We start from the raw sequence: 24804 nt of genomic DNA, 5'->3' as shown, positions 1-24804 counted from the left end.
AGCAGGCGATCGCTTCCATTCAATGTCGACGCTTATTTTATAGAACTTTCACCTAGACTCAACGCGCAGCAACCATTTCCTCTATTCCATGAAACCTTGTTAAATCCTCAACGACGAGACATAACTAGCTAATAAGCAGAACTACGCTACTCGAGCTTCTCACAGACTTTATATTGTATCATCTCCAGATTTCTACGGAACCCTGCCTCACTACTTAAGCATTTACGTTAAAGGAAATTAGCGGGAACGACCTAGAGCTTTTCCGCCTCTGGTATTATCCATGTATAACGAGACCGAAGCCTCTCAAAAGTGTTATCATATCTATGCTATCATGTAGTTTTATTGATTAGATACAGAAAAGACGAATAGTATCACCAGTTATGGTATCGTAGTTAGAGGGCGTTTAAGGGGTGACACGTGACTCTCGCCGACCTCGCATCGACCTTATCAATGCATCTCTATGATCCTCTAGATTCTTGCAAGTACATACCCAGGGTCATAATACACTATTCTTCTAGTTTTGTGTGCTTATCATGGCTTCCGTGATCCACCGTTCGTTTGTTAAACATAACTATATAAGTCGCCTAACGGTAACGACGAAATGTCGTCCTCCAAAGAGCTTATCGTTTCTCTTATCTTTAGAGCCATCACCAAGGTCCCCGCTCGGTCCAATACGACGTTTCAGTGCCAGTCCCCGGAGCGCAAAAGCTATGGAGAGCGAAGATTTTAAGGCTTTGAGGGTGCGGCAGGATAGGCTGATGGAAACTTTACATGGCACCTGTGTCTTTGGGCCGGGCGAGAGATGGGGAAGGTAAACTTGCTCCGGCATTCTCGATACTCCTAAGTAGCGTCGCGCTGATACCTAATTCAGTGCAAAAGAAGAAACGGGCATGTCACGACTTGCGCTAGGTGACTCGGATAAGGACGTCCGGGACTGGTTCGTCAAGACAACCAAGGCTCTAGGATGCAATGTCACTATTGACACCATGGGGAATATTTTCGCTGTGCGCCCCGGTCGACGCGAAGGACCGGCCACGTTCGCAGGATCTCACCTTGATACTCAGCCCACCGGTGGCCGGTACGATGGTATACTCGGTATCTTGGCCGGTATTGAAATGCTCACCGTGCTACGAGACCATAATTGGGAGACTGAGTTCCCGATTGGAGTGGTGAATTGGACCAAGTGAGTCCCGTCCCAAATTAGTTGGGTATTGCGGATTTTGCATTGATGCTTGATTAACAGAACGTAATAGTGAAGAAGGCGCCCGCTTCCCAATTAGCATGTCGTCGTCGGGTGTATGGGCAGAGGAAATTCCACTTGAACGAGCCCATAACCTTCAAGAGGTTGGCGGCGGGACAGCGACGATGAAATCAGAGCTAGAACGAATTGGATACCTTGGCTCAATACCAACCAGCTACAAGAGCTCGCCTATGGCGGCGCACTTTGAGCTGCACATCGAGCAAGGGCCCATCCTCGAAACGGAGCACCAAAAAGTGGGAGTCGTAAAAGGGGTTCAGGCTTATAAATGGTTTACTGTCGACGTCACCGGCCGAGGTATTGTTTTTAATGTCTCCCTTTTGATAATAACTAATGAAGGAGCCAATTCTGATGATACGATGGTTTCCTAGATGCGCACACAGGCACCACGCCCCTCCAAAGCCGCGCCGACGCAATGCTGCTCGCGGCCCGCTTGATCGCACACTCGCATCGCGTAGCAACCGCACATTCCGCCCTTGCTTCGACGGGTATCTTGACGTTAAGCCCAAGTAGCACGAATACGATTCCAGGCCGCGTCAGCTTTACGCTCGACATCCGCGCCCCGGCTGACGCGACCGTCGAGGCTACGGAAGCTGATTTAAAAAGAGATTTCGCAATACTAGCTGCGGGCGAGGACGTCGGCGGACTTCTCGCAGGCTCGACGCCCGGAAAGCCGCTTAACGTGGAGTGGCGGACGGATTTCGTCTCCCCTGCTACGATATTCCACCCGGACTGCATCGCCTCGGTGCGTGCTTCCGCCGAGGAAGTGACTGGTAGTAGTAATCTGGTCAGGGACATGACGAGCGGTGCTGGGCACGACAGCGTATATACGAGTAGGCGGTGTCCGACGAGTATGATCTTTGTCCCGTCGAAGAATGGGGTTAGTCATAATCCGGAGGAGTATACTAGCCCCGAGGACTGCGCTATTGGCGCGAACGTCTTGTTGCAAAGTGTATTAAGGTATGATCGGATGAGAGCGGATGGTAAAGTAAAGGCTTAATGTTCTAGTTGTTGGGATGCGAGGGATGCACATCTGCTTTATAAATAACGGAACACGCATATTGGACCATATGTAGGCTTTCTATATGTTCATAGGAAAGGTAATGTAGGTAGTCTAAAGCGACGCTGTAAATACCTAGCTAATACGCCCATCATCTTTCTAAAAGGTTAAAATGTGAAAGGGGTACTCTTTGAGTATTCACGTAGAGATTGTTTGGCAGGCGTGGGGTGGCATAAGGTGAATCCCATTAAAAGTGTAGATTTAGTCCTTCATCTGCCTGACGTTTAAGTTGATGCGTTTATTTCCCATCCAACCCTTCCATTCCTCAAATTTGCCATCTTCTGCCGGCCAATCAGCCAGGAAATCAGGACATGTGCCCTTGAGAACTTTCGGTACACCATGCCAAGCATAGCGAGATTCCTGGCTCATGTAGATAGCATCACCAGATCGTAACCGGAGCAGAAGGTAAGGCTTTTCTGACTTACCCCCTTCCTCTTTATCTGAAGAAGCATGGTTTTTGTAGTTATTAGGCGCAATCATGAACAACGCGTCGCATCCGATGCTGAGACTAACAAGGCCTTTATCCGATTCCTCGCTCACATCTCGATGCATCATCATCGTATCTCCCGGGGTATAGAAGTTGACGATGGCAGCCTGAGCGAGGGTATCAGGGAAAAGCGTCTGAAGAAGAGTGGCAATATCAGGGGGAAATCCGGGAGGAGGCTGGTTAGGATATACTCGATTGGTCCAATCATACTGGCCCCCGAGTGTTACCCAAGATAATCGTCGCTCAAGTACCTGTTTGATGGATAAGGGTTTGTGTACATTTGGATCCTTCGGCACGAATTTTGCGGGGGATTCTGGAGAATAAGAGAAGAATGATCGGCTTGTATCATTCTCCTTATATTCTTCCTCTCGGTAGGGAAGATCATAGTGCAGATGTAGGTTAGTCTGGTGGGTGGGGTTGCTCAGATCCCTATGAATCATCCGAGACAGAAGTGCTTTTTGCGTGCTCGGAGGTATCAGAGAAGGGAATATGAGAAGACCTAGGATCTATCATGAGAAACGTCTTTAAAGAGGTTGAATAGAGACCGACCTGGGAGTAAGGGGTGAAAGTAAAAGGGGGCATCTTGAGATATTCGGGTTTCGTCCCAATTCGCATCTTCTAGTTGCTTAAACGAGCTTATGAGCTTCTCTCTAGGGATATGTCCTGCCAGCTGAAATTCGCCCACATCTTTTGTAGGATCTAATTCATCTATATCGGGGTGGTTGATGAAGTCCGCATGGTCAGTCTTGGAGTATCTTTTCCAAGTGGCCTTAAGCTCATCATCCGGTTGCGCATGAGCATCTAGAGTGGTGAGGTCAAGCGTCATGCTCGTGGAGATTATTTCTTGTAGACTTTGTCCTGTAAGAGTAATGTGGTTCTTGTTCGATGCTCTATGCTTCTTCTATGGATGTTTCATAATACTTGGGTTGGTTAATATTTTGTATGTTAAATTTTGTGCAAATCGAGTATTATGATCATATGATGCATAACTAGTTACGTAAGTACCTTTTTCGGCGATTAGATAGCATGATGGGTACCTGCATGCTCGATCTATGTATGTACCTTGGTATTAAGGTATTTTTAGGTCGTACCAAGCTAAGTGAAATAAGTACCTTTCTAAGCCACAAACGCGATAAACCCTGCTAACCACAACTCAGCGCGTACCAAAAGTTAATTCTACTGTTTACCTTATTGATGAGAAAACAATCTCAACCCGAAATCAATCCCACCACTCAGCAGTGTAAAGTCCCAATTTCAACCTGCCACTAACGAATTCTTCGGATTCTTGCAGCAATCTTGAAATCGTAAACTACCTGCAATCTCAATGGAGTTTTGATCAACTTCGGGATCGCACAGAATTAAATCTGTCCGTTCTCTATTTTTGCAACCGCGGTCAACTGTTCTGGGTTTTGATCATCTCAGTCATTCAGTCAACTTTTCTTCTTCATTCACCATCCCACTATTGCCCCTCGTTTTCTTCTGGGCGTTACCCCCCGATAACCAACTGTCAACGGATAACTGCTGCCCACCGCCCAAGGGCCAACACCAAGTAAATAGCAACCAAGTCCAACTTTATTGTTGCATCTGAAGTTTCCAATAACCACACAACAAACTCGCCAACCCCATTCCCTTTCTTACGCTCCTTCAGCCAAATTCTATAGTGGTAGAATTCAGTCAAGATGGAGAATTATCAGAAGCTGGAGAAGATTGGTGAAGGTATGTTGGATTCCTATCTCCCATCTCCCATCTCCCGTCTCACATCGCTTTTACCCTCATTTCCTGTTCCTGTCGTCTGATACGTACCTGCTTGTCTTCTATGGATTCAATCATTTTCACCCTTTTCTTTGACTGCACTGGACGATCGATCGATTACTAATTCAATGTCTACTTTTAGGTACTTATGGTGTCGTCTACAAAGCCCGAGATCTAGCCCACGGTGGCCGTATCGTCGCATTGAAGAAGATCCGTCTTGAGTCGGAAGATGAAGGGGTCCCTAGCACTGCCATCCGCGAGATCTCTCTTCTCAAGGAGATGCGCGATCCCAATATCGTCAGACTCTTCAACATTGTTCACGCGGAAGGCCACAAGCTCTACTTGGTATTCGAGTTCCTTGATCTCGACTTGAAGAAATACATGGAAGCACTTCCTATCAGCGATGGTGGTCGCGGCAAGGCTCTTCCGGAGGGTTCTGGCCCCGAGCTGGGACGTCTTGGACTAGGTACGAGTATGGTTCGTCGATTCATGAGTCAACTTTGCGAAGGAATTCGTTATTGCCACAGCCACAGAATTCTTCACCGAGATCTGAAGCCTCAGAACTTGTTGATCGACCGTGATGGCAATCTGAAGCTTGCTGATTTCGGTTTGGCTCGTGCTTTTGGTGTTCCTCTTCGCACCTACACCCACGAAGTTGTTACTCTCTGGTACCGCGCTCCGGAGATCTTGCTCGGCGGTCGACAGTACTCCACTGGTGTTGATATGTGGTCGGTTGGATGCATCTTTGCCGAGATGTGCACCCGAAAGCCCTTGTTCCCTGGTGACTCAGAGATCGATCAGATCTTCAAGACATTCCGGTAAGATATACTCCTAGCCTATTCTTGCTAATCTTACTTACATTTCAATAGCCTTCTGGGTACACCGACTGAGGACGTCTGGCCTGGAGTGACATCTTATCCTGACTTCAAGGCGTCTTTCCCGAAATGGGTCCGTGATCCTTCGCAGAGCCTGTGCTCGAACCTTGACGAGAACGGCCTTGATCTTCTGGAGGCTCTGCTTGTTTACGATCCCGCTGGCCGCATCTCTGCCAAGCAAGCTTGCCACCATCCTTACTTCAATGAGTCGACAACGACACGTCACCCGACCCGCTATGGCAGTAATGGATATGCTTGAGCGATACCTATTCAATCTAATGGATAGGGTATGATGCGACGTATCTGAAACTTAGAATATGCCTATTTACAATGAGCATCATTCTTGGCTTTCAGGATACGCTACCTCAGGTATTAATCACGAATACAATACTACACAACATTGTCAAATGCGTTCCCGATCAGAAATCCTTGATGTACGCCGCGTTTAGAACCGCGTCTCTGGCAGGAGGAAACTCTGACCTTCTCATTTTTCCAATGTTTTCACAAGCTATGCGGCATGTGAACAATGGTTTTACGGGGCGTTGGAAGGGGGGACTAGGCATTTGAGAGGAGTTAGGGGGGATAGGAATCACGCATGAGAACAATCCCTTTTTCAGAAGGCGATGAATGCCATGGTACGGCAGTCATTAGATTGTTTTTGCCGTGGCAGGATGCCTCAACGTCCTTTTTCCTTTGTCTTTTGCCCGAAGTAGGTAGTTGCTCAGTTACGAGCACTGATGATGACGCATTTGCTTTATAGGAAATGAATCGATGAAAAACATTTGCATTTCTGATAAATGGACCTGATTATACTGGCTCTCCCTAAGAATCGTATCATAACTATTATCTTCGGGCCGTGGTGACTTGGACTATCATTAGAAGTGACCTTTCCTAGGTCAGGTACCTACCTATGAAGATAGGCAGGATAGGTTAGTATCCTGTTAACGAGGGAATGTAATAACTGGAATAAGTTGATTATCAGGCTAGTTTACCTTAGTAAGCAGAATTAGGAGTGGGCTTATGTAGGACGGTAACATCCTGGCAAGGACAGGGTGACCTTGTACGCATCTAAAGAGTGGACCCTCCTAAGGCTAAAATGATTACATAAACTTTAAATTGAATGCAGACTCGGCCGCGTCGCGCGCCAGGGAAACTTGTAAACCAACATAGTGTAATCATCAATTGAACTTCTTACAGCACGCGCATCTCAATTTCCTATTGCTACCAATACTAGTTTTATTGACGTTCACCTCATGACGACATGCGCATTATAATATACATCATCGAGTCACCATGCGCATCATTAAGCCATCGTGGCTAAGCCATAAAGGTATGGTCTCTGCATCTTCAAGTACCAGGGCGTTTAGAGGAAAAGCTGACCATTTTTGAAGGCGAACAAAAAGATTTTGAGGTCTACAGCTGTCATATATCACCCGATGGCAAAAGACTCGCTACTGCTGGTGGAGGTATGTTTCAGATGATACTCACTGGTAACTAGTTTTGCATGCGCTCATGTTTTTCTTAGATGGACACGTGCGAGTTTGGTCGACAGAATCTATCTACAATGCCGACGATCCATCCTACAAGAAACCTAGGCAACTCTGCCATATGAGCCACCATCTTGGAACTATACATTCCGTGCGATTCTCACCTAACGGTCGCTATCTCGCCTCCGGGGCGGATGATAAAATTATATGTATATACCAACTAGAGAGTGGACCTCCTACCATTGCTCCCTTCGGAACGAACGAACCACCCCCTGTCGAGAATTGGAAGACTTCGAGACGACTAATAGGACATGACAACGATGTTCAAGATCTGGCTTGGTCTTATGATGGCTCCATTCTTGTTTCAGTCGGTCTAGATTCCAAGGTCGTTATCTGGTCGGGACACACCTTCGAGAAGCTGAAGGTGCTGGGAAATCACCAAAGCCATGTGAAAGGAATCACCTTCGACCCTGCCAATAAATTCTTCGCTACCGCAAGTGACGATCGATCTATCAAGATTTTCCGTTTCACCCCGCCCGCTCCTAATGCGACCCAGCACGATATGGTGAATAACTTCCAACTCGAGACTACCATTAGCGCACCCTTCAAATCATCCCCCTTAACTACGTATTTCCGACGATGCTCCTGGTCACCGGACGGGAATCATATCGCAGCAGCCAATGCAGTCAATGGGCCCGTTAGCTCAGTTGCTATAATCGAGCGAACAAGATGGGATAGCGAGATTAACTTGATTGGTCACGAGGGTCCGACCGAAGTGTGCATGTTCTCCCCTCGACTATTCCACACCAAAAAACCGATGGAAAATGGTGCGGCTAATGGCCACTCTGGAGGAGCATTGGTAACAGTGATAGCATCTGCTGGCCAGGACAAGACTCTGAGCATTTGGAATACCAACACTTCGAGACCCGTAGTTATACTGCAGGACCTTGCAGCGAAATCAATATCGGACCTCGCTTGGACCCCTGATGGACAAATCTTATTCGCGTCGAGCCTAGATGGCGGTATTGTTGTAGTCAAGTTTGAGACTGGAGAATTGGGATGGGTAGCTAATCTCGAGGAGACTGACAAGGCTCTCTCCAAATATGGAGCTTCGCGGAAAGCCATGGGCATTGCTGAAGATGTGGATGGGCTTCAGCTAGAAAATTACAGCAAGGAGGGAGAGAGGAGAGGTGCTGAATCGAGAATGGGAGCCCTTATGGGCGACTTTCACCCACTTCCAAAAGATGCGCCTCCTGCAACAAATGGGGTCAAGAACGCCACATCGACATCAAATCCACCCTCAACCAATGGACAGGCCGATTCCCAACTAGAAAAGGAAAAGGCCGACCAGGCCGCCCCGGCAGAGGAGTCTGCTGATAAAACTGCCCAACGGGTAAACGAATTGAAGTCACGTGTAACGATTACCAAGGATGGGAAGAAAAGAGTCGCACCAATGCTCATCTCATCGTCTGGGACCGGTCAATCTTCACTTCCTCAAAGTCAACTGGTTGGATCTAGCTCCTCAAAAGCCGCACAGAATGACGCACCGCAGACGATATTAGACCTTTCTAAACCGTACGACGGACTACCGGAAGGTGGCTTAGCAGCTATGCTACTAGGCAATAAGAGGAAAGCGATTCCGTCTGAAGGTGAGGAAGATGAAGAACATCCCCATAAACGGGCTGCTTCTGGACCGAGAGTTATAATGAGGAATGGCGTTGACGGCCTTGAGCCTGCGGCTTTTGAGCCCCCGAATCACGGTTTAGTACCAACCCCCGAATATCTTAGGCCAGCGATACTTAACCCCTCTATTGCCATTTCCCAAGTTCGCCTAGCGGTCCCCAAGGTGAGGTCGCATATCCTTCGTCCATTGGAACGAGGTGTCCTACTTGAAGAAAGCAGCCCGGAGGAAGCATCGAAAGTGCCCGAAAATACGATACTAGAAGCGAAGAATCCAGTGTCGATCAGAGATCCGTCACACATCACAGCTACGAAACGTGGAACTTTACTATGGCAGGACTACCTCCCTCGCGCTATCATCCTTGTCACCGGTAGTAAGAGATTCTGGGCTGCGGCATGTGAGGATGGTAGCTTGTATACTTGGACACCAGCTGGACGTCGGTTGATAAATGCGATGGTGTTGGAATCTCAACCTGTCATTCTAGAGTGTCGAGATTGGTGGCTGCTTTGCATTACGGCGGTTGGCATATGCCATGTTTGGAATATCAACACGCTTTCTTCGCCTCACCCCCCGGTATCACTCGCTCCCGTACTGGAGATCGCCATCAGCTCCCTCCAAACGCATAGTGCCATGCCAGCTCCCGGTGTCACTTCTGCTCACCTTAACTCTAGCGGCCACATCGTCGTCACTCTTACTAACGGAGACGGATACTATTATTCTCCTACCATGTACTCTTGGCAACGACTGTCTGAATCCTGGTGGGCCGTGGGTAGCCAATACTGGAATAGTAACGACTCCTCTGTTGGCGCTCTGCAGTCCACGGCAGTCGGGCCTGTATCGTCCAAAGATGGGCAAAGCGAAGAAGCCACCGTCTCATCTGGCATCATCCCATTCCTAGAGCGACATACGACAAACGAGTTCTTGTTGAAGGGCAGGGCATACACTTTACAGCGCTTGATTAAGACCCTACTATCAAGGGACGGGTTCGAGAATTTCGAGTCTAGCGTTAGCATTGCCCATCTGGAAAACCGTATCGCCGGTGCTCTGCAATTAGGAGCAAAAGAGGAATTCCGACTTTACCTATTCATGTACGCGAAACGAATCGGAGCAGAAGGACACCGGGGGAAGGTCGAAGAACTTCTCAACAGTTTGCTGGGTGGGGTACTACAAGACAAAAAAGGGGAAGGCGAGACACGGGGTACGGGATGGTACAGCAAAGGAGACGTTATCTGTGGTTGGGATCGAAAGGAGCTGCTAAAAGGAGTGGTGATGATTCTAGGTAAGCATTCCTTGTCGCAACAAAGCTATATGTCTCGTCCCATCTTCATCAAATACTAACTGTCGTTTAGGAAAATTCAGGGAACTACAACGCCTGACTGTACAATACGGACGGATCCTCGACCTTACACTGGAGGATGACATAAGTGGCGACGCTATGACGGTTGATACGTAAATGAGATGTTACTACTATTAAAGGGAGGAGTTATTAGGTTGTGAATAGGAAGGGGCGTTCAGATACCGGATTCTTCAGACGTAGGTACCAGTCCAATATTGCCCTAATTGACCGGTAATACCCGTCCTACTTTAGCTACCTGTACTATAGCTTCTTCAATCCATAAGGGCCCCTAGTGCTGGTGTCTGCTGAGTCACATGATTGTACAGTACGTGATCAGATTCTGAGTGGCCGGATTATTCGGAGTGGTCGGTGCAGGACGGGATGATAACGGCCGGCGAAATATGGTTTGGTGTAGCATCCCGTAGGAAGTCGCGTATGACCTCTCCTTTTATCAGGCTGTTTCCCAGGCGGCTACCTATGGATAAGGGACCAAGCTTATTTGTTTGCCCCATTATGAAAACAATCCACGACTTCCAATCTCATCAAGCGAAGCACAGGTACAGTATCTTTCCCCCATGAAACAACACTAAACCCACCACCCACTTCCACGGTAAAAAAAAACCTTCCGTCAACAACTTCACTGTCTATTTCACTACTCCTCTTTTCGAACACGCCTTTCGTCCACACTTTACACTGTTTCTTTTCCACTTTTACTTCTACCACACCTAAGCGTATTGCGTCTTCCCGATAAAACCATTCACGGTTTGTCCACAATCCTATCGCAATTTTCGCACTCCTTGTTCATTCGGTTTTCCATTTCGCGTCTTTGCCTCGTCAGGTTCTCATCTGTCTTTGTAAGTGCCCCGGTACGTTTTTTTTAATCACGATCACATCATTCGTCACCCTCTCCTTCTAGTCTTGCGACGTAAAGCTCGTTGACCTGAGCCCCATAAATCTTTCACTAATATAGCAAATGATAGAGGACAAATAGAATCCAACATGTCCAAAGTCTATCCCCGTAACGTTGGCAGTCGTAGTGCCGGGGCTGGTGCCCAACCGACTGGTGGTAAAGGTCATGTTCCGTCCTGGTCGCGCTCATCTAACGAAGACCTTATCTCCCCTCTTCATCTTACGCCTCGTGAGGATGAATTCATCCAAGCAGGTCCCCCAGATGATGCGGTAGAGCCGTCTTATCACAATACCCAAGCCTCCTGGTGGAGATTCGTGCCGCGTCGAGTTAGGTATGTTTCACCCATATTCACTAATGTCAAACCGCCTGTTAATAGTACTGCGCCCTATTAAAGGCCCATTTCCTTCCGAAGAGCCGTCATTCTGGGCTTGACCGTAGCTCTCCTCAGTGCAGGTTGGTTTTGTAGTACTAAAGATTCGGGAATGTCCGACAGCCAGCAGCCAGCCCTGATCGACGCCTATGTCCCCCCTATGCCACCTCCTCCGGCAGGTTACACCACTCCAGGCGAAGCTGCCCACCCAGTCGATTGGCTTCGCAAGAACACTATCCTGGATTTGGAAGATATATCTGTCCAGCAGGTACAGACACTAATCGACACTCGTCCAAAGGCTGCTTTCATCTCTTTGGTACGAAACGAAGAAGTTGACGACATGGTTGCGAGCATCGTTCAGATAGAGGCTCGGTTCAACAAGCGCGAAACCCATCAGTACGATTGGGTCTTCTTCAACAACGAAGAATTCACCGAGGAATTCAAAGAAGCAGTATCTAAGGCGACTTATTCCCGGTGCTACTTCGAACGTATCAACGAAGAACATTGGGGAATTCCGGACTTTATCGACGAGACCCGGTTTGATGTTGGTCGTCAATTCATGGGCAGCATTGGCGTCGGTAAAGCATGGCTTCAGAGCTATCACCATATGTGCCGTTGGAACGCTGGTCTCTTTGCAATGGAGCAGCGTCTGATTGACTATGACTGGTTTTGGAGAGTTGAACCTGGAGTAAGTTAGCTTCAGTCTTCTCTGCGATCGTCCTGAACATGAAGTTATCCGGAATTTCTTTCATCATCGTTTTGCAGCTAACAGAGCTACTGCAGGTCCAATTTTATTGTGACATCAAGTATGATGTATTCCGATTCATGCAAGAGAACAACATGTCATACGGATTCAACATGGCCATTCTCGATGACGCTCGATCTTTCCCTTCCCTCTGGGAGCATACAAAAGAGTTTATCGACGATAACGGGGAGCTGATACACCCAAACGCCGATTTCAACTGGTTGCTGCACGACCCCAAGGATCATGACGAGACCCTCCGCCCTGCTACTGGTGTTAACTATGCCTCGAGTGATGGGGAATATAACAACTGCCAGTTTTACTCGAACTTCGAAATCGGTTCTCTAAGATTTTTCCGTGGCGAGGAACACCAGGCTTATTTCAACCATCTGGACAGAGCTGGCGGATTCTATTATGAACGATACGGCGACGCCCCTGTCCACACGCTCAGTGTTAACATGTTCTTGCCCAGAACCCAAATTTGGTATTTCCGCGATATTGGCTACGCACATGGACTTTGTGAGCAATGTCCTCCTCATGAGAATCAGCTGTTACTTGGGTCGGAACCGAACAGCCAAGGACCACGAGATGTTCAGCAGCAGGCTAATGAGAGCGAGCCGAAAACAGTCGTAATTGAGACGCTCGTAACTGGTCCATTTGAGAGCTTTGGCAGCAAGCGTCGACAATGGGACGAGGTATCCCGAGATGTCAAGCGTCAAATGGGAATACCAGGCCTTTCGTGTGGCTGCACTACGAGTGCGATCGACAACAACAATGCGAAATTGGTACCGTTTGAATCGAAGCAGCGCAAGCCTTCGGACCCGTGCATTCGTAAGTTTCTAGGGGGTAGATGGCTCGTTAGGAAGAACAAGATGTCTGATTTAAATAGTGACACAGGGAACACTGCAGGCAGTGATGATGTTGAGTATATTCTGGATGGTAGAGAGACTAATCCCATCCAGTAGAGGCACGTCGTATGATCTGTTTGTCAGAGCAGTGCTCTTCGCAACCGTCGGCCTCTATGTGTTTTGGGGATTGCCTTGGACTGTCAACAAACTTATCCCTCGTCCTATGGATAACTCACATAAATTACATCGTGTCACTCAGCTCTTCATTGAGCAAGCCAACTGGTGAAGTGAACGATCTGGATCCGGATTTGATGAATTTTCTTTGCGTTCTTTTCTTTTCTTTCGTATTTGCGTGGTGGTGACGATGATGTAGAGACCAAACCGGGTTTTCATCGACCGCCATGTTGTTCTCACACCACTGCCGCTGGTGATTGGGCTGTTGAGATTTCTGAAAGCTCACGCTCGTTTATTTGCCATACTAGGCCGATATTCAGATTCACGATGCCTTGCAACCTCGACATTCACATTAAGATTTACATTCAGTCTACAGCGGTGAGGAGGGATAAACGGTTTTAAATCATAGGCCGCAAGGCCCGGGGAGTTCCGGTTCCGGCAAAGTTTCACCTTATGATACCTATTTCTTTTCATTCGATCTCAATATTCCCTCAAAATCTCGCCAGGTACCAAGTTACTACCAAGATACTACCTGAGTACAATGGATGCCTTATGTACCTGCCTTCGGAATAAGCAACTTTGGTCGCACTATCTCGTCATAGTGGCATCGGTCCCGAACTCTACGACTATCACCCGCCCCGCTAGTGGCGCGATCACGGTACTTTGACTTCCATCTTACAAACTCGTTCCGCACTCAGGAGGTCACAAGGTCGATTCAATTCGTTTCATCATGTAAATAGTTCTTGCACAATTTTCTGCGGCTGCTAGGCCTACGACATATCCCTTGATAGGTACCTAAATACCCCAATAAAGGAAACGTTGATTTATAACCTCATCCGCGATTAATATTCGTCGAGCGCAAGGATGCCGTCGTCCTTGTGGGGGATGCCAAGCCATCTCGCTACATTCCTTATTTTAATTATACCTAGGTTAACTCTTAGGTTTTTTTTATCACAGTATCGATTATGCTGAATTTATTATTTGCAGATTGCGTGTCCTTAAAGAAAGTTGAGAAACTACTTGTCGCGATCAAGGGCTAACTCTCATTCTCATGAAATAGGGGTAATAGGGGCAGCAGGAGCTACCTTGGCAAGTGACAGCCAGCCGCAAACAGCCGGTAAGATCTATGCCAAGCTACTAGTAATCTATTTGGTTTCGGCTGTGTAGTGGCGGTGTACATAGTGTTACCTTTTGTTACTTGCCCATATTCTGCAATATTAGTGCACGGAGGACGTGGCTGTGTACTGTAGTACTACCAGACAGTAGCGGCTACTTGCATACTCCATGGTGAATACGCTAAGCAAAGAGGGCATTGACGATGGATCCGTACATGTAAGTACTTGCTTATTCTTTGATATCTCCCCGTCATTGTCCATTTGATCCATCTAATCGAAATTTAACAATTCCTACTTCGATGTCAATTTATCCTTATCAGAAAATACCGACAACTCACATCCGGCTTATGCGATTAGTTCGCAGGCCTCCGTGCGATCATGATATTAATGGGATTCTCAACTATGAGCTGGTCAGCTTCCCCCTCGAGTCGTGTCCCAGCTACATGGCACTTTCATATACATGGGGAGCAGAGAATCCGAACCAGAATATTATTATAGATGGACACAATACCCCTGTTCAAAATAATCTTCATGCCTTTCTTCGACGACATTACAATTCTTTACCTCAATCTAACCTCGATGAAACATACCTTTGGGTCGATGCAATATGTATCAACCAATTAGACAAACATGAAAAAAGTCTGCAATTGACATTGATGGGCGAAATATATAAAAGGGCGAACCACATCGGTCTTTGGCTCGGGGAGGATAGTCATGATAGCGCCGTCGCAATTGACTGCTGGCTGCGACTTGTTGATAAAGTCCGACAAGGCGGATTGATCAAGCCAGCTGATCTGTCTATACGAGAGACGAGAGCTCTTGATAACCTCGCCCTTCGCAATTATTGGCACCGAGTTTGGGTGTGGCAGGAAGCATCGACCCCAAATACTCCCAGCTACATAATATGCGGCGATAAGCAAATAGCTCTCGAGGATGCATTTGTCGCGAATGACGCCGTTCGAACAATGATGCTGAATAGCTATCGTGTTACCAAACTGATCCCGTGGGTACCGAAGCTTCAAGCCATGTACGAACTTGCACGGATCAGGTCAAGCTATGCTAGTACAGAAGAATTCGCGAACGACCCTCCCTTAGGGGGTAGTGCAGACTGGGACTCATTAATGAGTATGCTATTCGCAACACGAGACTTGCAGGCTACTGATCCACGCGATAAAATCTATGCCCTCTTTCCAATCTACCGGGATATCCGCGGGCGTTTGCCCTTTAGGGTATGCGATGGGAAGGCTGTCGAGGAATCTTATAGAGACGCGTGTACCTTTATCCTCGAAAGGGAGCAAGACCTTCGGCTATTTCTACTTTGCAATGCCAGCAGCGTGCCTGCGTCTAGCCAGAGTTGGATACCAAACTTCACGCATCTGGTACAACCCTTCGAGATATTCCGCAGCCAGGGGCTGTTTGACGCAAGCGGGTCAAAGCCACCACATATCTCCATCGATAACCGGATGTTGGTGAAAGTCCGCGGTGTAAGAGTTGATCCGATAGTCACCACGCACCAAGGTTTAACATGTCCCAACGAACACGAGAGTTCGTTCGACATCGAATACTGGCAGCCTAAGTTCCAGGTCTGGTTTCGGAGCATAGCAAAATTTATCTCGAAAGGAGAAGGCGATCGGAATTATCACAGGTATATCCAACTTTCGGAAGCTGCAGACCAGCTCCTATCTCTAGGCCTGTGCCCCGGGCTGAAGTTGCGGCGGACCGGTTCTGTTTTCCATTGGCCTGTGTTCGACGTCGCGGCGGGCGCTGATCCGCCTAGTGTCGAGGAGGTGAGGTCTGAGTTCGTCGACCTTTTCTTGCGTTTGGGCCATGCATCTCTCTTTTGGACCGCGCACGGTTATCTTGGGCTTGGCGACATGTGTATTCGTAGCGGGGATATAGTCGTGGTTCTATATGGGTTATCGATTCCTATGGTACTCCGTCGCACTGCATTATTCTGGCGCATTATTGGACCTTGTTTCGTCGTGGGGATGATGGATGGGGAGGCGCTTAGATTACGGGCTTGGGAGGAGGAGTTTACGATATTCTAGTTTATTAATCTAAAATTTCGGCATCCTAATCAATTGATACGATGCCGACCTAGGAAGTGCGGACGGTGCTGTTTTATGAGGAGCTCCAAATTTTCCTTTGCCTGGGGTTGCGATATACGTGCTGGAAACGCACTCGCTCTACTACGTTCCTATACTATCTACGGCCATTTCAGTCTCAAGGTGCCCACATGGATCGTAATAGCCATTTGAATGCCATCCTTTCAAGTAACAATTTTTTTTTAAAAAAAAACCTGTTGTAGTTAGCACGGCAGTCAACTACTATAGTTCTTCGGATGAACATCTTTAAATGATCAACTCAAAATCAAAAATAAGATCACTGTGTGGCCGGATAATATCATTGACATCTTTATAATAAGGCTAATACCAGATTCGTTATATTGCCAAACCATTTCTATTTATTTCTCCCTATAAGTATCGGGATTTCAAGGAACAATGGAAAAGTCTTGATACAATGAGTGCTCATTGTTGTTTCCTGAAGATACTATCTGGAACTATGCAGAATTACTGAGACACACCCAGACTCGACGGGATGGTTCACAAGTAAGATCATAGGTCGAGTCTTCACATTATGATGATAGTAGTTGAAATACTACCCAGGGACCAATCTCCCACCAGACGCCCTCCTACGATTCGAAGCAGTTCATGAAACTTCAATCCATCGCCTACTATAATCAGTAGGTAGTCAGGTATTTGCCAGGTGCTAGAAGGTTTGATATAATTCTATGATTCACATAATTTCTCACCCAGGGATAGGAAAAATTGCCTCAGGCTTATGTTAAATAAAAGACATGCAAGATAGTATATATATGTCTCCATTTACTGGTTAGTTTCTACCGCGAAGTTGCTATACAAAATCGATACCACGCATATTAACTAATAACATTACAACAATGTCTCATAAACGACGTTTCGGCCACTTCCCCTCTGATGAGACCTCAAGGAGGAAGAGAAAGGTACCCATCAACTCAAAATACCCGAAGTTATCTACATAAGAAGCCTACACTAACCTTCTGAAGAAGAAATACCATATAGAGGAAGCTACTGATGGTTTAGATAAGGATACGAGGACGGAACCTCTTAAGCCCAAACCACCATCAAACCTCGCTATGAATGGCCTATCAAAGGAAGATTGGAAGGCCCTAGAAGGTTCGTAGACCACATATGTGTCCATGGAGTATTGAATATGAAGGTTTATTCTAATTCATTAATAGCTTCCCAAGAGAAGCTGCCACGATTTCTCTTTCGCGCTTTTGGTCGGAAGTCTGGCGGCAACGCTCGTCTCAATAAAGTAACCGGGATTGTCCCCCGCGGGTTCCTTAAAGGCAAGAAACCTACCAATATATACGATATTCCGTATCTCCATGGAATGATCTGTAATCATTATCAAGGGGGGCGTCGTTACAATACTGAATTTAGTTCGTGGGCAGCCTGTATCACTATTGCTAGTATGTTTTACCTTGAACCATCACTCCCCTTTCCCTTGTCTCCTGTCTTTTAAGTTACAATTTGTATTTTCCTCAGTTGTTCCAGCTAGCAACAAACAATAACAGTCTTTACAGTGAACTACGGAACATGCAAGGAGTACGTCGCAATTATTGATCGGACATTGTTAGCTCCACATGTCAAAATTTATCACGTCCCAGATCTCTTCGAAAACATTGGTCCTAAGAGATGCTGTCGCGGTTTCCATGAATATTTAGCATACGGCCCTATCAATGGACCTGCGTTACACTGTGTTTCATATCGAGATATCATTAACAACGGTTATCATAGCGTTGCCGGGCACTCATATCAGATCCATTCATTTTCACGACCTATATTTGAAAACGTGGATAACAGAGTGACCACGGCGAAGAAACTGGCGAGTCTTTTCCGCCCATCCCACGATAAACGTCCCGATATTATCATAGCGCTTACAGCGGCTTTTGCAAGTCTATCGTTTTGCGGGCCCGGAACGACGTCAAGTGGAATAGTAAACAAGGAGCTTCTTGAAAGCCTTCTTTATTATCTTCATGACGAGCTCAATACTATCAAGTCACCGCCTGCTGGTTACAAGCAGCTAGCTCTCGTCAATAGTAACATGTATACTTATGGATTTCCTCAGCTCCAACAAATGGTTGCTCTGCTAGGGAGTATCGAGGACGAAATCAGAAACTACAAATAAGTGTTTGTTCAGAGATAGGCGACTCTCTATCCTATCAGATCTTCATACCCACGCCAGGAACTCACCATACACTTAGACTACAGGTACTTCCCACCAGCTCAAATCCCGCAATTATTATTACCGTGTCTACTATTTGCCGCTCACACTGTTGACAGTATCATTCCCTTCCGTACCTATGAGTTGTAAGTAGGTATTTTACCTACAGAATTCATGCAGATGGACAAATATCAAAGAGATGAGGATGAGTTTAATAAACCTGCCCACCTGCTTGAGCTGGGTAGACGGCTACATATATGGTTAGGATCGGATAACCTGGAACCTTTTTATTCGAGCTACTATTCTTCATAGGTGTACTACTTGGGTAGATAGTTAATAATCTAACCTCATATGCAACCTTCTACATTCATGCACCCCCAATTAAGCTATAAAGATCGAAAGAGCCTTGCCTAGCTCTTGCTGCAAATCCACATCCCAAATCCAGCTCATCCGGGCTTTGAGGTTCTTCTCAATCGCATCAAGGTCATCACCTTCGAGTTCGAAGTCATACAGCATACCCGCCTCTCTACTTGTTTCGACTAACTTCTGAGTCCTGGGTCGTCTCACCTCATCGTATGCCTTGAAAGCCCTGTCGAGGTCTTGTATGCTTCCGGCTTCTCCAATTAAGCTGCTGAGGATGTAACTGTCTTCGATGCACATGCCTGCTCCAGACCCCTGGTGCGGAGTTGTTGCATGCGCGGCGTCGCCGAGGAGGCAGATGCGCGGACTTGTACTGTAGTAGGTTGACGCAGGAGGGTCGTTGAACAAAGCCCAGATATCTCGTTTCCCCATAGCTTCGACAATCTTGACCACCATAGGGCCCCATGTACTGAAGTCTTCAAGCATTTTCTCCTTTGTCGTCTTTACCACCCACTGGGGATCGGTCCAAGTATCGCAAGAGCTGAAAGCGACAACTTTTTATCCATTAGTTAGGTATTTCTTTTCAGTGTATGAAGATAGAGTCCTTCGACTTTACTCACCATTCATTGTCTTTCCCTTTTCGATTGGGAAGGTAAGCAGGTGGCCGTGGTAACCCATGAAAAGCTGACAGTTCCAAGCTAATTCCTCACCGAGCAACTCGACAGCTTTTTCCATGGGTACCAATCCCCTATACGCGTATTTTCCAGAAAACAAAGCCTTTCCTTCATTTTCTCCCAATAAAATCTCCCTAGTCTTGGATTTTATTCCATCACAACCAATTACAGCGCTATGCTGTGCCGTTGTCCCATCCGCGAAATGCAGTACAGCGTCTTGAGACCCGTCGGTAGCGGTCGTGATGTTTACCAACCTCTTCCCAAACTTCGACACGGAGCTGGGTATCAACTTGAGCATCTCGTCCAAGAAATGGGCGCGGTGCACACCACCAGCAAGGCCATCATTAGTGTAGCGAACATCGAAGAGGGGATCTCCGACTTTCAATCCCTCCTTCTCCTTCTGCTTCAGAATTCCATCCGGGCCGGCCTTGCGTTCGTCGCCGACGCGGATCGTAAACCAGTCTCTCTCCTTGGACTTCCACCCGTGTGTCACGCACCGCTCGTACCCTTCGACGATGTCTGGGGAGATGAGCCCCATGGCTTTAACAGCGTTTGGCCCGAAACCCAAGCCGGCGCCGATCTCCCCAAATTTCGATGCCGACTCGTAGACCGTGAAGGGCACATTCTTCTTGTAGAGACCGATAGCCAGTGAGATTCCGCTAATACCTCCTCCGACAATAGCGACGTTGAATGGTTTTGAGTCTGACATGGTGCGTTGGTTGATAGCAAAAAATGTCCGATGAGAGAACAGTGAGGGTTAGGTACGTAAGTGTCTAGGTATATGGTCAAAAGTGTATGGTTCCACGATCATGAGTCTGTGGTTCTTGTGCCGCAACAAAGAATACTGGTTGTGGTGTAGCATCGCGCCTTATGATATATATGGCTAGAGCTAGGCACAAAATGAGAGAGGAGCGGTAGCAGCGGGGAAATAATGATACATGAGCGGATTCATTTCATGATCCTTAGTCATTACTTTGTAAGGCCTTACCTATAATCAACTTAACTGTCGTGATGGATAATGCTTCCTTTCGGCCCACCGACGCCACGGAGCACGATGAGTAAGTATTCCCTGATTATGCTCTATTACAAACGCATGAACTCCCTGTTCATCATTCAAAGGATCCCCGTGGCGTCAAAAGTCCAATAGGAATTCAAGTGCTGTACGGTTTAATTGAGCCTCGTTACTAAGGACACTGCATAAGCCTTGCTGTAGCGGCTTTCGACAACATAGTTGAAATATTTTCTCATGACTGCATGCTAACGAATGTTAATATAATCGGGCTTAAGTAAACTTTCACCTGAGGACCGAATCCCTGACCAGCATTTACTGCCGTAGGATCGCCCACTCTACTACGACGTCACCGGTCACGACTCCAAAAAGGGAGCCCCGCTCGTCTCGAGTCCCGTCGAAACTGTGGCCGTGTTAAAGCCGCAGGCCCAACACCACACGGGGTTGGGTAATTCGGGAAAAACTTTGGAGAGCTCCGTGGCGAGCGCAATAGGATAGGGGGACGGAGAGTACGTAAGCGCGACACCGAGAGGAAAGTCGGCGAATCCGGCCGACTCCATTATCTGTCTAAACAATAATTACACCTTGACTAACTTATTTCTTAACGCACTGTTCTCCACACTTGTTACTTTTCCCGCAGCGTTGACATTGAAGATGAATTGATCCAACGGCTTAGACCCGTATAGGATACCCGACCCGGTGACCCAGGTGCCACAATCCGTTGTAAATGGATTTGACATGCTAGGTGAGCTCAGGTCTTCGAATACGGCCTTGAATGCGACCCTCTTCCCACCGTCTGGGGCCGCATCCCACAGGCCTGTGGGATAAAGTCGAACGCTCGGCTGAATTTTGTACCAATCTTCCTCTTCCACGCTTTGGCTCAAACCTACTGCCAACCACGCCAGATCCGTCCCATTGCTTATCCAATAGCTTAAGCTTAGACCAGGGGTCTGGCCATCTGCCACAACCCTGAGAATTGAGTTTATCCTAGGGTCCGGGCTTATATACGTACCGCCATACATATGGTTGGCCTGGGTACGTGCTGTGCTCACCAGGGCTGGGAGGTAAACGTTCGACAACATGTCCGCTATATCCAGTGCTGTTCCGTTGAGACCACCGCCTGCTACTAAGACGGAGAAGCCGATATTAAAGTCGGGAATAACAGCTAGCAACGCGTTATATTTTCCCAGTGTCCCAGCTTTGTTGAATGTGGTTGCGAACTGGTACGGCATATCTGTTCAAGATCAGTCAGCCACCGAGTCTCGACCAGGGCCATTCTACATACCTGCTGAAAGGGGTAGCTGTCGCACGCCCCATGGCATACCAATGCCTGATTTTGGATCAGAGCTGAAGACCACAGGCTTGAGCCATCTTCGAGTCATAGTCGGGGGCAACAACGTCGATCTCAAGATTGCTCGACCAAGTCGGGATAGATCTGAAGACGACATATACATGTTGCCAGTACTATCCCCTAGTAAGTAAGATAAACAAAAAAATTCGCAGGCGATAGTAAGTTGCTCACGGAGATTCTTTACCCAGGTCAAGAGCCCAATTGGTTTCATTGCGGTCGCCTGGTATGATTCCTAGGGAGTCATTGGGGGCGCTGTAGAATGTGCGAGTCAAGTTGAGAGGCCCGATAACTCTATCTTGTAACATATCGGGGAAGGATTTCCCTGTCATTTGCTCTAGAGCATAGCCAAGGAGAGTGAAGCCGATATTCGAGTAAGCCGGTGTGACATATGGTGAAAACGAGGGAGGTAACTTCTTTAGACCCTCGAAGAACTCTACATAGGTACTGATTAACATTTAGAAATCTTATTTTATTGGAAATCAATGCTTGAAGAGTAGATGGGCAGACATACGAGTTCTATTGCAGACTGGATTGTTACCGCAAGGTGGTATTTCCTCTTCTCCTATGATAGGAAATCCATAACCTGCCACTTCAGCTGTGGTTAATCCTTGCGTGAGCTCCCCTTCTAGAGCATCTGTGTACAACTTGAGCAAGTCTTCTTTGAACGAAACGTTTGAGGGAGAACCGCTACTTACAGTCTCGCTGGAGACCAGACATTTGACTTGCCAGCGAACCGAGGGTGATGGATTGCCAGTCTGTACTTGAGATTGAATGGGAATTATCCGCACCATCGACAACCAGAGCCGCAAGTTCTGGGATGTATTTGATGATAGGTTCGTTCCATAGTGAATCACCAACTTCCGCAAGGAAGGTCAAGATTGTCAGCACTTTCGTGACGCTCGCAAGCCGGTAGACCGTATTTCCATCGACTTTAGTGACGCCTGTGGAGTTAAGAGCCTTTAAGTTAGGCGTGGTCCAATGATGAGACCATAAAGGTTCCTCATCGTCAGCGGAAAATACTTCGACTGAGTATGAGAAATTGCCAGATAGAGTTTGTTTGGAATGGTCGATGTATTCCGAGAACATCAAATTCAAAGCTGTTGCCGCTTTCTTGATGTCTGGCTGCTCGGGGAGGTTTGTCGGCTTGGGATACCCTAACCCGTATAAGGGGCAGTTCTGTTTGGCGAACACGCCATATACAGCGAACGATATCAAAACTCCGAGTTCCCACATATTAGTATAGACCCAAGCTACCCGGAGTAGGTGAAACTTGAAGTGCTAGTGATGTATTGCTTATTCGCTTTTTCAAGGCGATCACGAATATCCTACCAAGAAAGCCAGATAGAAGGTCCTAACTTGTTCATAAATACTGTTATTAACCGTCTCTCCTGCTCCTCTATCACTATCATGCTATCTCAAGTATGCCATTATACATACTACCTGCCTTGCTAGGTAGGAGGTACCTACCTACTCAATCGCCAAGAAAATATAGTAACACCTTTATCAAACGCTGAGCACAAGTCGCGGAGGTAATAGTCGCTAATAAGCAGTTCATTTCGTTACGTTGACCTCGTTAATAAATATATCCAAGCTCCATTCATGTAACAAGGGAATTATTCCATGACTCCCACGGATGTTGGCCAATCAAAGGCTCCATGGTAGAGTATCACGCTACAAAATAGATCTAGATCTCTTTCAAGGGACTCCTCTATAGAAGTCTGGACCGGCGAATAAGATACCAGGCTGTATCAATGAGGTACTAGATAAGTGGGCGGGTACCTAGGTGTTCGCCTTTTTGACTACATCCCCTATCTAGACGCGTATAATTAACCATGTACTGAATTTATACTTTGATACTACCGATAGGGGTCTTGCAGGGTCCAAATATAATTAAAAAGATGTGCCTTGTATGCATATGGGACGTCAGGTTATATAATTACTGTCTTAGTACATATAGGTGAGGATCTAGGCCTTTGGTCTTATCGTTGAGTACTCACTTATGTACCTACCTGCGGTACCTAGTACTATGTAAGTGGTATGTGGTGTTTTCAAGAATACCTGGGAATATTGTCAGCATAATACCTACACGTTGTTCAACGTGGATGCGCCCTGGAGCTAGATAGCTACGAACCATCACGATATTAACAATCTTCAGATAATATGTCAATACCAGTAATTCATAGAAAATGTTTGCCTTTCCATTGACTACGATAGACTACGTGGGGCAAACAGGGGGCGGGAGGGCGGATAGGGGCCGTTAATTGACCCCTACGTGATAAATGGGGAACGGCCTAGGATTCCCCATAACGTATCGGGTCAAGCAAGGGTTTAGGGGCTAATCGCAAATGTAACCGAAAAACCCTCCCTTGATGATGGACGACAACAATTCATCCAAGTAACACGTTGTCCGAAAAGCGCAAATGGTCATGATCACGTTATGCCGATAGACCACCAGCAGCATGCCATCAGTGTCGGTCCCGTATGGTTCGGTGCCATAAACTTCGACATGGATGCTCCAATTACCGTAAACCCGGCGTCCCCGGCGCTTCCTCCAGTATTTCCAAGCGCGTGAATCATACTAAGTAACTGTGAGTCCTTCTCGTGAGCCTTTCTTCAAACCCCAAGACAGAATTGGTACCTACCTACCTACCTACCTAAGGTATACATAATATTCTAACAGTATACTCATTTAGTAGCCGGGGCGATTTCTTTAGCGCTTTGGAGCTCCTCGACGATGTAGACTAGACTCTCACACCCTATCCCAGCTCGCTTCACAAATCGTTGCTCGAACCCGCGCGCCTCCGACGCCCAGTTCTCATACCCCTTTTCTTCCCCAACCGGTACAGACGTCAAGTTTCGTCGATCATGATGCCATTCAAGAAGACCCTAGCGAGAATTATATGTGCTGGTTGTCGATGAAGGTTCTTTTCACGACGTTGTCGGGTTGGAGTATGATGGAGAGCGAATATACTCCTATCCCACGGCCCTGGCTTTAATATGGCCTCTGTCAAACCAACAAATTCAAATATTCGCGGAACATAAGGAC

At 47.1% G+C, this 24804-nt stretch overlaps 9 protein-coding genes across 9 annotated transcripts; 6 read left to right on the top strand and 3 right to left on the bottom strand.

The window, feature by feature from the left end:
* Nucleotides 1-496: 496 nt before the first annotated feature.
* On the top strand, nucleotides 497-2423 carry F4807DRAFT_442813 (amidase). The gene is made up of 4 exons (XM_047999504.1): nucleotides 497-811; nucleotides 872-1183; nucleotides 1254-1555; nucleotides 1630-2423. The coding sequence occupies exons 1-4, from the start codon at nucleotides 534-536 to the stop codon at nucleotides 2256-2258; spliced, it is 1521 nt and encodes a 506-aa protein (XP_047850019.1). The 5' UTR covers nucleotides 497-533; the 3' UTR covers nucleotides 2259-2423.
* On the bottom strand, nucleotides 2424-3747 carry F4807DRAFT_442811 (alkylated DNA repair protein AlkB). The gene is made up of 2 exons (XM_047999503.1): nucleotides 3355-3747; nucleotides 2424-3304 (listed from the first exon to the last, which is right to left on the bottom strand). The coding sequence occupies exons 1-2, from the start codon at nucleotides 3629-3631 to the stop codon at nucleotides 2520-2522; spliced, it is 1062 nt and encodes a 353-aa protein (XP_047850018.1). The 5' UTR covers nucleotides 3632-3747; the 3' UTR covers nucleotides 2424-2519.
* A 197-nt stretch (nucleotides 3748-3944) lies between these two features.
* Nucleotides 3945-6395, top strand: F4807DRAFT_442808 (Pkinase-domain-containing protein). Its single transcript, XM_047999502.1, has 3 exons — nucleotides 3945-4521; nucleotides 4700-5375; nucleotides 5427-6395. The coding sequence occupies exons 1-3, from the start codon at nucleotides 4485-4487 to the stop codon at nucleotides 5689-5691; spliced, it is 978 nt and encodes a 325-aa protein (XP_047850017.1). The 5' UTR covers nucleotides 3945-4484; the 3' UTR covers nucleotides 5692-6395.
* Nucleotides 6396-6725: 330 nt separating this feature from the next.
* On the top strand, nucleotides 6726-10053 carry F4807DRAFT_464582 (Hira-domain-containing protein; the record flags this gene model as incomplete). Its single annotated transcript, XM_048002144.1, has 4 exons — nucleotides 6726-6762; nucleotides 6824-6898; nucleotides 6958-9879; nucleotides 9950-10053. 4 exons carry the CDS (start codon nucleotides 6726-6728, stop codon nucleotides 10051-10053), a joined length of 3138 nt encoding a protein of 1045 aa, XP_047850016.1.
* A 1503-nt stretch (nucleotides 10054-11556) lies between these two features.
* On the top strand, nucleotides 11557-12923 carry F4807DRAFT_453937 (glycosyltransferase family 15 protein; the record flags this gene model as incomplete). Its single annotated transcript, XM_048000516.1, has 2 exons — nucleotides 11557-11904; nucleotides 12000-12923. 2 exons carry the CDS (start codon nucleotides 11557-11559, stop codon nucleotides 12921-12923), a joined length of 1272 nt encoding a protein of 423 aa, XP_047850015.1.
* Nucleotides 12924-14247: 1324 nt separating this feature from the next.
* Nucleotides 14248-16490, top strand: F4807DRAFT_442803 (HET-domain-containing protein). The gene has a single exon (XM_047999501.1). It carries the CDS (start codon nucleotides 14395-14397, stop codon nucleotides 16141-16143), a length of 1749 nt encoding a protein of 582 aa, XP_047850014.1. The 5' UTR covers nucleotides 14248-14394; the 3' UTR covers nucleotides 16144-16490.
* A 564-nt stretch (nucleotides 16491-17054) lies between these two features.
* F4807DRAFT_471038 (uncharacterized protein) lies at nucleotides 17055-18328 on the top strand (the record flags this gene model as incomplete). Its single annotated transcript, XM_048002877.1, has 4 exons — nucleotides 17055-17117; nucleotides 17181-17310; nucleotides 17376-17609; nucleotides 17715-18328. 4 exons carry the CDS (start codon nucleotides 17055-17057, stop codon nucleotides 18326-18328), a joined length of 1041 nt encoding a protein of 346 aa, XP_047850013.1.
* Nucleotides 18329-18710: 382 nt separating this feature from the next.
* F4807DRAFT_280097 (mannitol 1-phosphate dehydrogenase) lies at nucleotides 18711-20546 on the bottom strand. Its single transcript, XM_047994679.1, has 2 exons — nucleotides 19345-20546; nucleotides 18711-19278 (listed from the first exon to the last, which is right to left on the bottom strand). The coding sequence occupies exons 1-2, from the start codon at nucleotides 20105-20107 to the stop codon at nucleotides 18746-18748; spliced, it is 1296 nt and encodes a 431-aa protein (XP_047850012.1). The 5' UTR covers nucleotides 20108-20546; the 3' UTR covers nucleotides 18711-18745.
* Nucleotides 20436-22991, bottom strand: F4807DRAFT_471032 (beta-lactamase/transpeptidase-like protein; the record flags this gene model as incomplete). Its single annotated transcript, XM_048002876.1, has 5 exons — nucleotides 20436-21641; nucleotides 21693-21871; nucleotides 21930-22191; nucleotides 22270-22353; nucleotides 22454-22991. 5 exons carry the CDS (start codon nucleotides 22989-22991, stop codon nucleotides 20986-20988), a joined length of 1719 nt encoding a protein of 572 aa, XP_047850011.1. The 3' UTR covers nucleotides 20436-20985.
* Between the last annotated feature and the right edge of the window lie 1813 nt (nucleotides 22992-24804).

Source organism: Annulohypoxylon truncatum, assembly GCF_022578515.1.
Source record: "Annulohypoxylon truncatum strain CBS 140777 unplaced genomic scaffold F4807scaffold_42, whole genome shotgun sequence".
Classification (NCBI taxonomy): Eukaryota; Fungi; Ascomycota; class Sordariomycetes; order Xylariales; family Hypoxylaceae; genus Annulohypoxylon; species Annulohypoxylon truncatum.
This window is presented reverse-complemented; position numbering and strand designations above follow the sequence as displayed.

Coding starts and splice junctions, on each gene's coding strand:
- F4807DRAFT_442808 (XM_047999502.1), top strand. CDS start 4,485: ATGGAGAATTATCAGAAGCTGGAGAAGATTGGTGAAG. Junction 4,522..4,699: donor GCTGGAGAAGATTGGTGAAG/GTATGTTGGATT, acceptor GTCTACTTTTAG/GTACTTATGGTGTCGTCTAC. Junction 5,376..5,426: donor CAGATCTTCAAGACATTCCG/GTAAGATATACT, acceptor ACATTTCAATAG/CCTTCTGGGTACACCGACTG.
- F4807DRAFT_442803 (XM_047999501.1), top strand. CDS start 14,395: ATGTCAATTTATCCTTATCAGAAAATACCGACAACTCACATCCGGCTT.
- F4807DRAFT_280097 (XM_047994679.1), bottom strand. CDS start 20,107: ATGTCAGACTCAAAACCATTCAACGTCGCTATTGTCGGAGGAGGTATT. Junction 19,279..19,344: donor AAAGGGAAAGACAATGAATG/GTGAGTAAAGTC, acceptor ATGGATAAAAAG/TTGTCGCTTTCAGCTCTTGC.
- F4807DRAFT_442811 (XM_047999503.1), bottom strand. CDS start 3,631: ATGACGCTTGACCTCACCACTCTAGATGCTCATGCGCAACCGGATGAT. Junction 3,305..3,354: donor CTTTCACCCCTTACTCCCAG/GTCGGTCTCTAT, acceptor GATAGATCCTAG/GTCTTCTCATATTCCCTTCT.
- F4807DRAFT_442813 (XM_047999504.1), top strand. CDS start 534: ATGGCTTCCGTGATCCACCGTTCGTTTGTTAAACATAACTATATAAGT. Junction 812..871: donor CCGGGCGAGAGATGGGGAAG/GTAAACTTGCTC, acceptor TACCTAATTCAG/TGCAAAAGAAGAAACGGGCA. Junction 1,556..1,629: donor TGTCGACGTCACCGGCCGAG/GTATTGTTTTTA, acceptor ATGGTTTCCTAG/ATGCGCACACAGGCACCACG.